At 37.5% G+C, this 14,501-nt stretch overlaps 1 protein-coding gene across 1 annotated transcript in view; it reads right to left on the minus strand.

The window, feature by feature from the left end:
- Positions 1-13,967, minus strand: part of zfpm1 (zinc finger protein, FOG family member 1) — a 157,186-nt gene extending 143,219 nt beyond the window's left edge. The window contains exon 1 of the mRNA XM_055009111.1: positions 13,418-13,967. Within this exon, the coding sequence (XP_054865086.1) occupies positions 13,418-13,457 (40 nt within the window). The 5' untranslated portion in view covers positions 13,458-13,967. The remainder of the gene's footprint in view (positions 1-13,417) is intronic.
- Positions 13,968-14,501: the final 534 nt, after the last annotated feature.

Here is a 14,501-nt window from a genome sequence, read left to right on the forward strand (position 1 = left end):
CCATAACTCACGGCGAGGCTGTCCCGTGGGTAAATAGCAGGAAAGGGCAATAACTCATCCGACACACAAACGGTGTTTCCTCTGTAGCCCTGCCAACTTCCCTCTTTGCTGCATCTGACCGTGCACATCGCAGAGCCACGCATTAATGCAAAGGAGCTCACGCCTCTCAGAGCGCAGAGAAAACAAAGAGCCTCAAAGTGTTGAGAAGAAAAGCACAGAGGTGACAAACGCTTCATTTAACCGCTACAGGAAAGTGAGTTTATCAGCCTTCAAAGAGCCTTTCTCCTCAGATCCAATCAGGACTGTTTTGACGAGTTGCCGATGGTTTCTAAAGTGTTCGCAGTATTTTGTCCACACCCCGTGCAGACACCATGTGCATGCACGCAGCTCTCACACAAAGCTATCTGATCGTCAGCATGAGAATCCGTCTGATACCCAATCAGTCACCATCGAGCTGCTCTAATATCAGCCAGTAGAATCAACCGAGAGCGAGTCATCCTGCTGACGCTGCTTCTTCTTCTTCTTCTTCTTTTTCTTCCTCCAACTCACTTCACGCCTTTAACAGAAAAGAATATTTAACCCTCATGTCATCATGTGGGTCAAAATTGATCCATTTTAAAGTTGGAAAATGTGGGAAAAAATATATATTTTCACAGTCAAACTTCTGATGTCCACATTTTCAGCATTTTTGGGAAATCTTTGCACATTTTCTTTAAGAACATTCAGAAGAAAATCAACCAAAATCCAGCAAAATTCTCGGGATTTTGTTTGATTTTTCTGTGAATGTTCTTAAGAAAATATCAGAAGTTGTACTGATATATATGGAATCACTTTAGATATTTTTAGGATTTTTTTTTTTGAAAGATTTTTACTCATTTTTGGAAAATATTTACAAGAATTTTCTTGCCAAATTTGGAGGATTTTTTGAAACTAAAACTTTTAAGGGAAATTTTTAAGGAATTATTGGAATTTTCTTGCTGAAGCTTTTGCAAATTTAAAGTTTGAAAATGTGGGAAAAAATATCACTTTAGATATTTTTTTGAAAGTTTTTACTCGTTTTTTGAAAATATTTACAAGAATTTTCTTGCCAAATTTGGAGGATTTTTTGAAACTAAAACTTTTAAGGGAAACTTTTAAGGAATTATTGGAATTTTCTTGCTGAAGCTTTTGCAAATTTAAAGTTTGAAAATGTGGGAAAAAATATCACTTTAGATATTTTTTTGAAAGTTTTTACTCGTTTTTTGAAAATATTTACAAGAATTTTCTTGCCAAATTTGGGGGATTTTTTTAAAATAAAACTTTTAAGGAATTATTGAAATTTTCTTCCTGAAGGTTTTGCAAATTTTCAGAAATTTGGGGAATTTTTTTGCTGAATTTTTGGATTTATTTCAGACAGGAAACAATAGTTTTTGGTGCCTGTAAATGAGGACAACAGGAGGGTTAAAAAGACAAAAAAAAAAAAAAACCCTGCAAGATAACCATCGACTAAAAATTTCCCAACGTGTCTGCTGCTATCTATGGCAGCATCTGGAATGAGTAAGACGTGGTATTAATTTTAATTAAATTAACCAATGACAATGCTTGTTGGGGAGGAGTGAGGCAGCGGATGAGAGAGAGATGGAGGCAGAAAAGAGACGCATTCACACCTATCATCTAATTATACAACAACATTAATCCCATTAGGGCTGGAACTGATTGCCAGGGTCTGGACCCGGCTGCTCCCGCCCGGGCCGCTTGTTATTGCGGTGGAGCCTCTGCTCCTGCCTGCTCCGGCCTGATAACAACTCTAATCACACTTGGCGATCTCTATCTGCACCGGAGATCAGGCCCCGCGGCTTATCTAAAGTTCACATCAAGCTAAAAGCAGAACAAAGGAGGAGTTAAAAAACACACACACACACACACACACACACAGCAGAAAGCCACCAAGGCACTGCATGCATGTGTGTGTGCGTTTTAGTTCACTTTGGTTCACAAAGAATGAATTAATCTCTCAATTGTGCGTCCGTATAACAATCACGTGAACCAGACGGCTCGTAGAAACAACACATTCCTTTCACACAGCTGCAACCGCTAAATCTGAGACCTCTTTTATTGTTTAACCCTCTGGACCAGAAGGAGTTTCTAGCTCAGTTTTTAAAATTTTATTTGGTACATTTTCTGCTGCAATATAAAGATAAACATAAAAAATATATAAATATTTCCGCAAAATCACAAAAAATGACACCAATTTTCTCCAGAATTGCAAAACACATTTTAAAATTTCACTTTATCTCACGTTTTATCTTCTTAAAAGTAATTACAATTCAACTAAAACACAAAAATGACACCAATTATCAGCGAGAAACTTGCAAAAACTAAAATCTGTGAACTGTTAATTGTTTAACTATCTGGACTAGAAGTAGTTTCCGTGTGTTTCTTGCTAAGTTTTTTATTTAATTTTTTGTTAATTGTGAAAATGTGAAAAATGAGAATACAGTGAGGAAAAAAACCTAGAAAGTGCTCAGAGGGTGAAATAATTTTCACCGTTTTAGGACAGAAATAAAAATATGAAACAGAAAAAAGAAAAAGGGGGAAGAAGCAGAAGAACAGGAGGAGGTCAGCATGGTGATTTCCTTGTCTGTTTAATAATTCGCCAAAAATAAACCGATTTCTCTAATTAGAGTCTGTAAAAAATAAAAAATTCTGTGTTATTTGTCAAAACAATGAAGCTAATAATGACTCAGCTGTGACCAACGGTGACATCACAAAAATTCAGAGAGTTTTTGCACGTTGAGATGACGCTGGACATGTCAATTCCAGTTTTTTTTCCCATGAATATTCCTCAGTTTTCTCCCCCTTTAGCAGGACTTTAATTTAATTTGCAGTGAAGAAAAAGCATCTAGAACGTGCTCAGAGGGTTAAATAAGTTTCACCATTTTATGTCAGAAATATCAAAAGAAAGGGGAGGAAGTAGAAAAAAAGGAGGTCAGCATGGTGATTTCCTTGTCTGTTTAATAATCTGCCAAAAATAAATCGATAGCTCTAATTAGATTCTGTAAAAAATTAAAAATTCTGCACGGTTTGTCGCAAACATGAAGCTAAAAGTGACTCAGCTGGGTCCAACGGTGACGTGACAAAAATTCAGAGAGTTTTCACACCTTGAGAAAACGTTGGACATGTCAATTCCAGTGTTTTTCCCATGAATAATAACTAATTCCCCTCTAGTCATGGTTGTTCTGTTTCCATAGAGGTGCAGAGCTTTAATTTGCAGTAAAAAATGAGAACACAGTGAAGAAAAAACAGGTAGAAAGTGCTCAGAGGGTTAAATAAGTTTAAGGAGGAGGAGGTCAGCGTGGTGATTTCCTTGTCTGGGCTCTGCAGGCGTCCTGGTTTGCTTTCAGCCGTGGGAGGCGACGTTATTATTCATGCTGACCTCTGAGCTCCAGCTCTGATGTCATACCAACCAACACACACACACACACACACACACACACACACACACACACACACACACAGAGAGAGAGAGAACAAAAACACACACTCAGAGGCACACACCCAATCAGCGGTGTGGATCTGCAGGGCGTTATCTATCTCCGATCAGCAGGCCTTCCTTATCAGCCCTGAACATCTGAGCAGCGAGGGGCGGGGGAGCGGCAGGGCTGCCATTAAAAACACACCACAACACATTCATCCAGCAGCTATGCATTCAGCACACTTTTTCCCCCCTGCTCTATCTACCTCCGTCTTATCGCTGCACTCTTCCTTTTTCTCCTCTTCTTTTAATTATCTGGCCGCCACAACAGCAACAACTGCAACAACAACAACAACAACAAAACCACCACCAACAAGAGGAGGCAGCGCTGGGAAAATGTGCAGATGTAATTACAACAACCAGCCCTCCGTCCTCCATCTCTCCTTCCATCTCCCTCTTTTTTTCTCCTCTTCTTTCTGCCATATCAGCGGCAGCGATCGCCGCCAAGTTTTATCGCGTCTCCCATCTCAACCGCCAAAATATAAGCCCAGGGATCCAGCCTCAGTGGGCCGCCTGCCTGCCTGCCTGCCTTCCTGCCTGCCTCTTATCGCCCCATCAAGGAGAGCAGCTTTATCAGGCTGAAAGATCACCAACCGTTGGGGAGGATGACGCACAAAGAGACACAGACAAATATCTATCTGCTGCACAAACACCCCCTTCTCCTCCTCCTCCTCCGTACCACGGGCCTCCAGAAAGCCCGGACTTAATCCATTGTTGTTGGAAAAAATATCCCAAAAAAAAAAAAAAAAGAAGAAGATATCCGCCGTGGTGTTGTCTTAATGTTGGCGCTCCGCTGTTCAATTGTTGCCTCTCTGCTTGGAGTTTTGGTTTCAGGTCAGAGAGTCAGAGGGGAAAAAAGACGATACGACGCGACACAAAAGCTGCTGCTGCCGCTGCACAAAGACTTTTCCTGAATGAGAGGAGTCGAAAATCAGGAACTTTCTGATCAAAAACATCGACTTTTGGTGCCAATTTTCTGTCTCTACTTTGTTTTTGTGATTAGAGTTTCGCCAGAATTGTAAAACACACCTCAAACTATCACTCAGATAAGCTAAAACGAGCACGTCAATACCTCAAATTGATTAAAATCTGACTCACGTAGCCCCAGATACACTGTAAAACTAACATTTTATTAATTTATTCAACCACCAGGAAGTCTAACAGGCTTTTACCTTCTTAAAAATAAATATATTTCAACAGAATCCCAAAAAAATACACCAATTTTCTCCAGAATTGCAAAAAAAAACCTCACACCATCACTCAGAGAAGCTAAAATTAGCACATCAAAAGTTCAAATCGATTAAAACCTGACCCATGAAGCCCCAAATACACTGTAAAACTAACATTTCAACAACTTCTTTAACTACCAGCAAGTCTGAAAGGCGTTTTACTCGCTTAAAATTAAATATATTTCAGAAAAATCACATAAAATGACATAAATTTTGTCTATAGTTGAAAAACACACCTCAAACCGTCACTCAGATAAGCTAAAACGAGCAGGTCAATACTTCAAATTGATTAAAATCTGACTCATGTAGCCTCAAATACACTGTAAAAATAACATTTCATTCATTTATTCAACCATCAGCAAGTTTGAAAGGTGTTTTACCTTTCAAAAAAATAAATATATTTCAGCAAAATCACAAAAATGACACAAATTTTCTCCAGAATTGCAAAACACACCTAACTCCATCACTCAAATAAGCTAAAAATATCACATCAATATCTCATGTTGATTAAAGTCTGACTCACGTGCCTGAAAAACTTTGTAAAACTAAAATTTTATTCATTTATTCAACCACCAGTAAGTCTAACAGGTGGTTTCCTTAGACAAATAAATATATTTCAACAAAAATCACAAAAAAATGGCACCATTTATCTTCCCAAAACTGCAAGAACAGAAAGTTATTGAAATTATTAAACTTTCAGAACTAATCATCTGTGATTCTCTAGAAGGTTAAAACTGTGATATCTCCTTGATGACTATAAATTCTCTAGAATTGCAAAACACACCTTCAGACTTCACTTTATCATCACTCCATCATTCAGATAAGCTAAAAATAACACGCCAATAGTTCCAATTGATTCAAATCTCACTCATGTAGCCCCAAATACACTGTAAAACTAACATTTCATTCATTTGTTCAACCATCAGCAAGCCTGAAAGGCCTTTTAGCTTCTTAAAAATAAATATATTTCAGCAAAATCACAAAAATTGACCATTAATCAGCCAGAAACAAAACAGATTACTGGATTTTCATGTTTCAGATGGTGCTTGAACTACCGGTAATCATCTGTGATGTTATAGAAGGGGTTTAAAAATCCACCAAAAATAAACCGGATGCTCAAACCAGATTCTGTAAAAAACTAAAAATTTGGCGCTTGTTGGTGCAACCATGAAGTTACCAGCAATGCAGCTGTGACTAACAGTCAAGAAACACAAATTCTGAGTTTTCAGACATGTGGAGAAATTTTAAACATGTTGATTCTAGGTTTTATTATTAATTTAAAAATTATATAAAATGACACTATTTCAATATTTCATTATTATTAGCAAAAAATGTAATTCTTTTACAAACATTTGCCATTATTTGAAAGAAAATCTATGTATTTTAAGGTTTGAAACTGATTTAAAAATTAATAATATTTTAAGGATTTTTCCTAATTTACAGATGATATATCATGATGTAGTTCATTTACATGTTGACATAAAAAAAAATCTGTATTTTTACACATGGCTGGACTATAAAATTGTGCTGTTTTGTTATATTTAGAACAGTCCAAAAAATATTATTTTACAGACATTTGTTTTTTTTTTTTGTTTTTTTTTAAGTTTTTATTATCAATACCTACTACCATACTTAAAATAAACTTTACAGACTGCAGAGTGCACAAATTGAGCAATTACAATATTACACAATTTTTTAAGTATTTATTCTAGCAAATTTTCTTTTGTTATTTTTTTCAATTTTAGTATTTTTTATATTTAGTGATGTTTATTGTTTTACAGATATTTACAGTTTTTTAAAGTTTTATTTAATTTTATTTTTATAGTATAACAATTAATTAGTGTCGAAAAATATAGAAATATGTCTGTTAAAAACAGACATTTTTCCGTATTTTAAGACCGCGCTAATTAATTGTTCTTTTTATTTTAAATACCTACAATATATTAATATTATTATATATTATTTCACAGATATTTACTGCTTTTTATTTTTCTTTTATTTTTAAATATCAGTATCAATAATACTTAAAATAAACTTTACAGTCAGCAGAGTGTACAAAATGAGAATTTAAAAGAAGATTTTTTGGTTGACATAAAAAAAAAAATCTGTATTTATACACATGGTTGGACTGTAAAATTAAACTTTTTTGCTATATTTAAACCAGTCAAAAAATATTTTTATTTTACAGATATTTACAGTTTTTTATTTTTATTTTACTTTTTTACAAAAATAAAAAAACTGGAAAAATCTGTAAAACAATATATAACAGTATTAACATATTCTAGGTATTGATAATAAAAAGAACAATTAATTAGTGCGGTCCTAAAATAGGGGACAACAGACATTTTCCCCTTTTTTAGGATGGCACTAATTAATTGTTCTTTTTATTGTCAATACCTAGAATACTTAAAATAAACTTTATAGACAGCAGAGTGTAGAGAATGAGCAATTAAACTGGGCACAACTGGGGCATTTCTGGAAACAAAATGATTAATCGATAGTGAAAAACTTCAGTGAAGTTGCAGCTCAGTTTATATATTCTATTTTTCCACCACTTTTTAAGGATTTATTCTGGTAGATTTTCACCGTTTTTTGTTTTTTTTTTTTTAACCAGGATCATGTTTCTACAGTGTAGAAGTGTGTTACTGAGACTAAAACCAGTGTGACCCGGCTGGAATTTGTTCTATCAGGACCCCGGTGGAGTCAGTAGTGGTGTTAGTTGTAGCGATGGTAGCAGCAGCCCCCACATCTGCTCCACAAACTCCTTATCGCCGCTCACTCTTTCCTATCAAAATGTCTGCCGAATCACAGGAGAGTCACGGGGCTGAGAGCCCGGCTGGCCTCGACCGGGGCCAGGACCAGGGCCAGGGCCTGGTGCATGGGGGGAGCGCGGCGGACCGGGGGCCTGATAACGGCGGCCCCCAGAGACCCTCGCATGTACGGGCCCCCCTCGTACGCCGAGTCCAGGCCCGGTTTATCAGCCTCGGGGTCTGGAATACATCTCCAGGCCTCGCTGCACCGCCGGGAGTTCACAGCCTCTCCATGGAAACAGATAGCAGAAAACAGGAAGTGACAAACTGCACAGGCGACCCGCACCAGGAAACGTCACCGAGAGAGATCCTTGACGGAGAGGCCTGATCGGGAAAGATGGAATCACCGAGTTCAGAGCCGACAGGGGCTTTGGAAACACTCTAGAGTTAAAATACAGGCAGAGTCGGGGGTTTATTTGCTCCTGTCACATTTTTCATTCAGTAAATTGGTGTAATTTTATGGTTAATTTTTTTTATGTAACTTCGTATTTTTTTCTGAGATTTAACTAGATATTATTCGTAATTTAACAAAACAGGGAAAACCTGTAGATTCAAAATTAGAAAAATTATTTACCAATTTAAAATCTTGCATATATACATATATATTCAGGATTTTAAAATGGTAAATAATATTTTATTTTTATTTCATATATATATATATATATATATATATATATATATATATATATATATATATTTTTTTTTTTTTTTTTTTTTTTTTTTTTTTTTTAAATGGCAAATATCTGTAGTGTATTTTTGCTAATATAAAGAGAGTAAAATTAAAGTAATTTCACAGTCAGACAAATATGTCAAAGAATGAATTACTATTTGTTAATATTATTTATAGTTCTGACCTGGTTTTATGCAGTTAACATGTAAATTAATACTTTTTTCTGTCATTTTACTTGGTATTACCTGTCACTGAACAAAACAAGGAAAATTTAGGAAAATAACAGTATTGGAAAAAATATTTACAATTTTTCAATACTTTATTTACATATTTTTCCTTTAATACAAGAAGGGGAAAATTTGTCAAATAAAATGAAAATAAAAACATTTTAAAAACTTTCAATTCTCTGTGCTTACACATACTTTTTAACTGTGTTTCTTGGTGTGTTTTATTTCCCTCGGTCACATTTTTATTCACTGTGGGCTCATTCTTCACTGCAAAATAAAGTCCTGCACCTCTATGGAAACAGAAAATAACTCAGAAATGTTTCCTGTGCAGGTAGAAAGTCCTATATCATAAAAAAGTTGAATATCTTTAACTAGTTTACAAAAATTTGCTAAAACCTGGAGTCAGAATCAGGAACATTTTTCCAAGCGTCCACAGGTGTTAAAACACTGGAAAAAAAAACGGAGGCTCCACAGATTATAGATGTTGAACTATTTCCATGTCTACTCTGCTCATCATCTGTAGAAAGACGTTTCTTCATGCTGCATGTATCTCCAACAACTTGCTCCTCTGTTCACTGTTTCTGAGCCATGATGCATTTATTTTATTCATCCAGTAGCTTTGATTTTAAGTCCGAAACTATTTGAAATTTGTCCAAAATTACTCAAAATTGGTCCAAAGTAACAAAGAAAGTCAAAAAAGAGTCAAGAATTGTTCAAAATATCTCAAAAACAGTCCAACAGCACATCATTAATCAGGTAAAACTAACCTCTCTAATTCCAGCTAATGCTCCTTATTATAGTGGGTCAACAACAAGAGCATCACTGCACAACAGAACGTAGCACAATATCCATTTTATCTCATTAGAAGTTGAGCCAAACAAGTTCTTTTTTTAACTAAATATACACAAAAAATAAATACACATTTATAGTTTGTGTTTTTCTAAATTTCCACACTAAGATTTGTGTTTTTCTGCAAATATGTACATCAGTTATCTGCCTCCTTGATTACTAATAATCAGTGCTGATGCTTAAAAACAACATATCAGTCGATCTCTGGTCTCAGTTATCTGGTTTTGATTAATCATCCTGCTTTATCGACAAACAGAGCCTCAGCCAGCGATAACTGGTGATAAAGAAACGCTCAGAGTCATGGTAGGAATATAAAAAGAGAAAGAAACTGAGTCATCTCTGCTGACACGTTAGCTGCTGATGCTAACGTTAGCTTCACAGATCTGTTATTTACACCCAGCAGCTACCGAGTTAACGGCTAACTAGCATCTCTAGAGTTTTCACCTTGTTTTCTTCTAGAGTTATTCAGTTCACATCGATGTTTAATGATGAAAAGCTTCAAAAATCTGTAAATATTTGGCTTTTTTCCATCATATCTGCCTGAAAACTGATCAAAACAGCCACAGATTACTATTCAGTGACTCAGTTATTTAATTAATCAGCTAATAATTCCAATTCAACAGTTTACAGAATCAACAACAAGCTACAACAGGTGAAATATTTCAGTCAGTGTGAAAAATAAATGCTGCTGCTGTCATTTCCTACAGCTGTAGACACTAAATAATGTCACTTAATGCTAGTCTAAAAAGCAACAAAATGAAATTCCTGTGTGTTGTCTGTTTAAAAACGCCTCTGTGCTCAAACAATGTCAATTAATCGCTTATTTTATAGTCAATCAGCAATTGTTTTTTATGGTTGAGCATTTGTTTTCCTTATTTTTTGAGGCAAAAATGTCAAATATTTGTCATTTTTCTTTGTTAGACATGACAGTAAAGTGAATTTCTTCGGGCGTAGGAGACAAAATTAGACATCTCAGAGGTATAATACACTTTTTTCCTATATTTTATGAGTGTAGCTAAATAATATTTTTATTATCAACACCTATGGCATTTAGAATACAATTTAAAGCCAGCAGAATGTATAAAAGGACCAATAAAAAGAACATTTGTTACACTTAAGAAGCTGTAAAAAGAGAATTCAGACTCAGATAGATAGATTGATTGATTATCACTACAACTGGCAGCTAATCAATTAATCATTGCAGCTCTGGTATGTTTGGGCCTTTTTGGAAGCAAAATGATTCATCAATAATGAAAAAAGTCACTGTGGTTGCAACTGACGATCACTTTTACTGTATTTTCTCTATTAATTGATTAGTTGTTCTTGCAAAAAAAAAAGAATCACTCAAACAAATTTTTTATTGTCAGAATTGCTGAAGGTCCCTTTAACAGTTGACAACTAATCAGTTAATCTTTGTAGCTCCAGTGTGTTGGGGTATTTTTAGAAGCAAAACGATAAAAATGTGACTGTGGTTGCATCAGTGATTGTTTACATTTCTTGATCAATCTATTGGCTGTTTGGTTTCTAAAATATGAGTAGATGGTGGAAAAAAGATAAAAGACTTGTTTTGTCTACAAGTTTACTGATAGAGTGGAGGAAGGAAAATATTATCCATATAGTGGGTGATTCATTTAATAATTAATTTAATTGCAGATCTGCTGTGTTCTGACCTTTTGAAGAAGATTAATATCTACACTACCGTTCAAAAGTTTGAGGTCACTGAGAAATGTCCTTAATTTTGACAGAAGATTTCAATGAAGAAAACATTAAATGAATCAGAAATCCAGTCTAGACATTGTTAATGTGGTAAATGACTATTCTAGCTGGAAATGGCTGATTTTTAATGGACTATCTCCATAGAGGTACAGAGGAACATTTCCAGCAACCATCACTCCTGTGTTCTAATGCTACATTGTGTTAGCTAATGGTGTTGAAAGGCTCATTGATGATTAGAAAACCCTTGTGCAGTTATGTTAGAACATGGATAAAAGTGGGAGTTTTCATGGAAAACGTGAAACTATCGGGGTGACCCCAAACTTTTGTAATGAAAGTTGCACTCCTGTCACTTTCTGCTCACTCTGACTGTGAGAAAAGTGTATTTTTCCCCCTCTCAGTCTTGTTTGAATCCACCTGCTGCCTCCAGAATGGGGTTATTTAGCTATCAGAGGCGTCCTTGGTGCTTTATGTAAGTCTAAACTTCCACATGTTGCAGCTTTCTGAGGACACGCTGACACGCTGCTCGCCAAACAACCCTGATGTCATGTTTCCAGACACTCCGCTGCGCGATTTCATTACTGTTCCTCCACAGCAGAGGTTAATCACGGCATCATTAATAAGCTTTTCTATCGACTTTCAACATCAGTTAGCGCCGATAAAACCTCCGCACGTTTTATGAACAGGAAGAGCTCGTCAAGCACGGAGACCAGCCGAGCACCAGACCAAGAAGAAAAGGCCTTTCAAGCGGCCCCCGAGATGCATTATTGAGTTAAAAGGATAGATGAAAAAAGATCCAATTGTAAGCAGCTATCGGCAGCAGAGATCAGCCATGCGGCCTATCTGACGCCCCATCTCTGGGAAAGAGAAGTGAAAAGCCAGGGAGGGGTGGGGGGGAAACGCAGCGGCGGCGGCGGCCCTGGCTCTGCTGCCTCAGACAGAAAACAAATAAAAAAAGATCCAATTTTAATCTTTATCTGCGCTCACATCGGATCGCTGCCTTATCTCTGCTCACATCGGCTTTTTTCAGAGAACACTGACGTTTCCACAACAGAATTAAACAGGAAGCGGCGGCGGCGACGCGTCGAGCTGCCGATGGACAAAAAGAAACAACATTCTGCACAGGAGGCAGGAATAAATGCAAACTTTTTTTATTATTTCATTCAAATGAGACGCAGCCAAAGTGGCGCTTATAGTGGCTTGATAATAATGTAAAAAAGTGTGGGAGAAAACAAACAAACAAAACCCAAACCTGAACTCAGTTAAAGCCCCAGTCTGCAGGTGGGTTGTGGTTTTAGATTTACCTGGAAAATCAGCGGATCCAGGTGGGTTTGGAGGCGACTTAGCGGAGCGAACAGATGCGGCGCGTAAAGTAGGCGGTGCGCGTTTGGCACAGTCGCACCAACACAACAAAAACACATCATGAATCTTCCATTTGCATCAATTCTGTCATATATTGACCATAAAACCAGAATTTAAGTACATTCAGGTGGATTTCTAGGTGCTTACTATTAAAGCGAACAGACTCGGCGCGCAAAGTAGGCGGTGCGCATTTGGCACAGTCACACCAACACAACAAAAACACACCATTAATCTTCACAAAAACGCCATGAAATCAGAATATAAGTAGGTTAAGGTGTGTTTCTAGCTGCTTACTATTAAGGCTAACAGACGCGGCACGCAAAGTAGGCGGTGCGCGTTTGGTACAGTCACACCAAATAAACACCATTAACGTTTAAATTGCGCTGATTCTGACATATATTCACCATAAAATCTGAATATAGGTAGACAGAAGTCGGTTTGTAGGTGCTTACTACTAAATCGAACAGACGCGGCGCGCAAAGCAGGCGGTGCACATTTTGCACAATCACAACAACACATGAATAACACACTATTAATGTCCAATTTGGGCTGATTTTGACATAAATTCAGTCTAAAATCTAAATATAAATAAGTTCAGGAGAGTTTCTAGCAGCTTACTGTTAAAGCGAACAGACGCGGCGTGTGGATCATGGAGTGCGCATTTGGCATAGTCACACCAACAAACGAATTAAACACTTTTAATGCTCAATTTGGGCTGATTTTGACATAAATTCACTCTAGAATGAGACTACTAGAGAATCCAGGTGGGTTTCTGACGACTTACTCTAAAGCGAACAGACGCGGTGCGCACACCATGCCATGCGCGTTTGGCACATTCACACCAACACAGCAAAAAAAACCGCAACATTAATGTTCATTGTAGGTTGATTCGGACACATATTCCAGATAAAACCAGATCACCCTTGTGTCCAGGCGGTTTTATAGCCTCCTGGTTGTTGTTAAAGCGAACAGACGCGGCACACGGCGGCGCAGCGTGTTCCGTACATTCACACCAACACAGAACCATGGAGTGGTGAACTCACGCTTGATCTGCCGGGGTTTGCTCTGCTTCCTCCGGGACATGCTGCTCTCCTGCGGGACGGAGTGGCACCGACTCGGGCTGGTTCTTCTTCTGCTTTCTGCTTCTTTCTTCTTCTTCGCCGTTTTACTGCTGTGACGCGGCGCTCCGATCAGCCACCGGAGAAATCCGCATGACCCGCCTGCCGGCTCCCTTGTGCCGCCGCTCGGCTACCTGTGGCCGGTACGTCCTACCTGTGGCCGGTCCGTCCTACCTGTGGCCGGTCCACTCGTCTCCTGACGTTCCCGTTCGCCGGAGCGCGCCTCCTGCTCACCTTTCTCCTGCGAACGTTAGTCCGGGCGCGCCTCCGCCGCCGGAGCTGCTAGCTTGTCAGTTAGTTTGGTGTTTTCGGTGAATTTCTCGGTGCCGCGGAGGTCAGCGGGAGAGTCTGCCGGTGTTTTCTGTCAAGTTTCCACTCGCCGCTCGCTCTGTCGTTCGGTCGGTCCGCCCCCTCGTCCGCCTGCACCGTCTGTGAACCGGGGAGACACTTCCACGGAGCTCCACCGCTACAGTCAACTCCGCTACTACTGAGGAGGGGACGCGCCGCGGGCACGCCCCTTACGTCTGACGTAAGGCGCCGCACTCTCCTCCTATTGGCTGATTTTTATTCCCTCTAAAACAGTATTTTTATCTGATAAAATAAAATTAAATATATTTACTACTCCATTTGTATGAATAAATATTAATGAAATGAATAAAATACTGAAAAATCTGTAATACAAGTTGTGTAGGAAGATGAATCAGCAAAACATATTCTATGAGGAAAATAAATATTTAAATAATTTATTTTTCCTTGTGGATCATTTGAATAGAACGTTTAATATCTACCCTACATATAAACATTTGTATTGTTAGAAAATAAAATCAATATATTCCTCAAAAGTGTCTCTTCTGCCACTATTATTATTATTATTATTATTATTATTATTATTATTATTATTATTATTATTATTAATAATAATAATAATAATAATAATACTGCTACTACTACTACTACTATTATTATTATTGCAGACAATAAAAACATTGTCTCAGCTTCTGGAATATAA

This window comes from Amphiprion ocellaris, chromosome 3 (assembly GCF_022539595.1).
Source record: "Amphiprion ocellaris isolate individual 3 ecotype Okinawa chromosome 3, ASM2253959v1, whole genome shotgun sequence".
Classification (NCBI taxonomy): Eukaryota; Metazoa; Chordata; class Actinopteri; family Pomacentridae; genus Amphiprion; species Amphiprion ocellaris.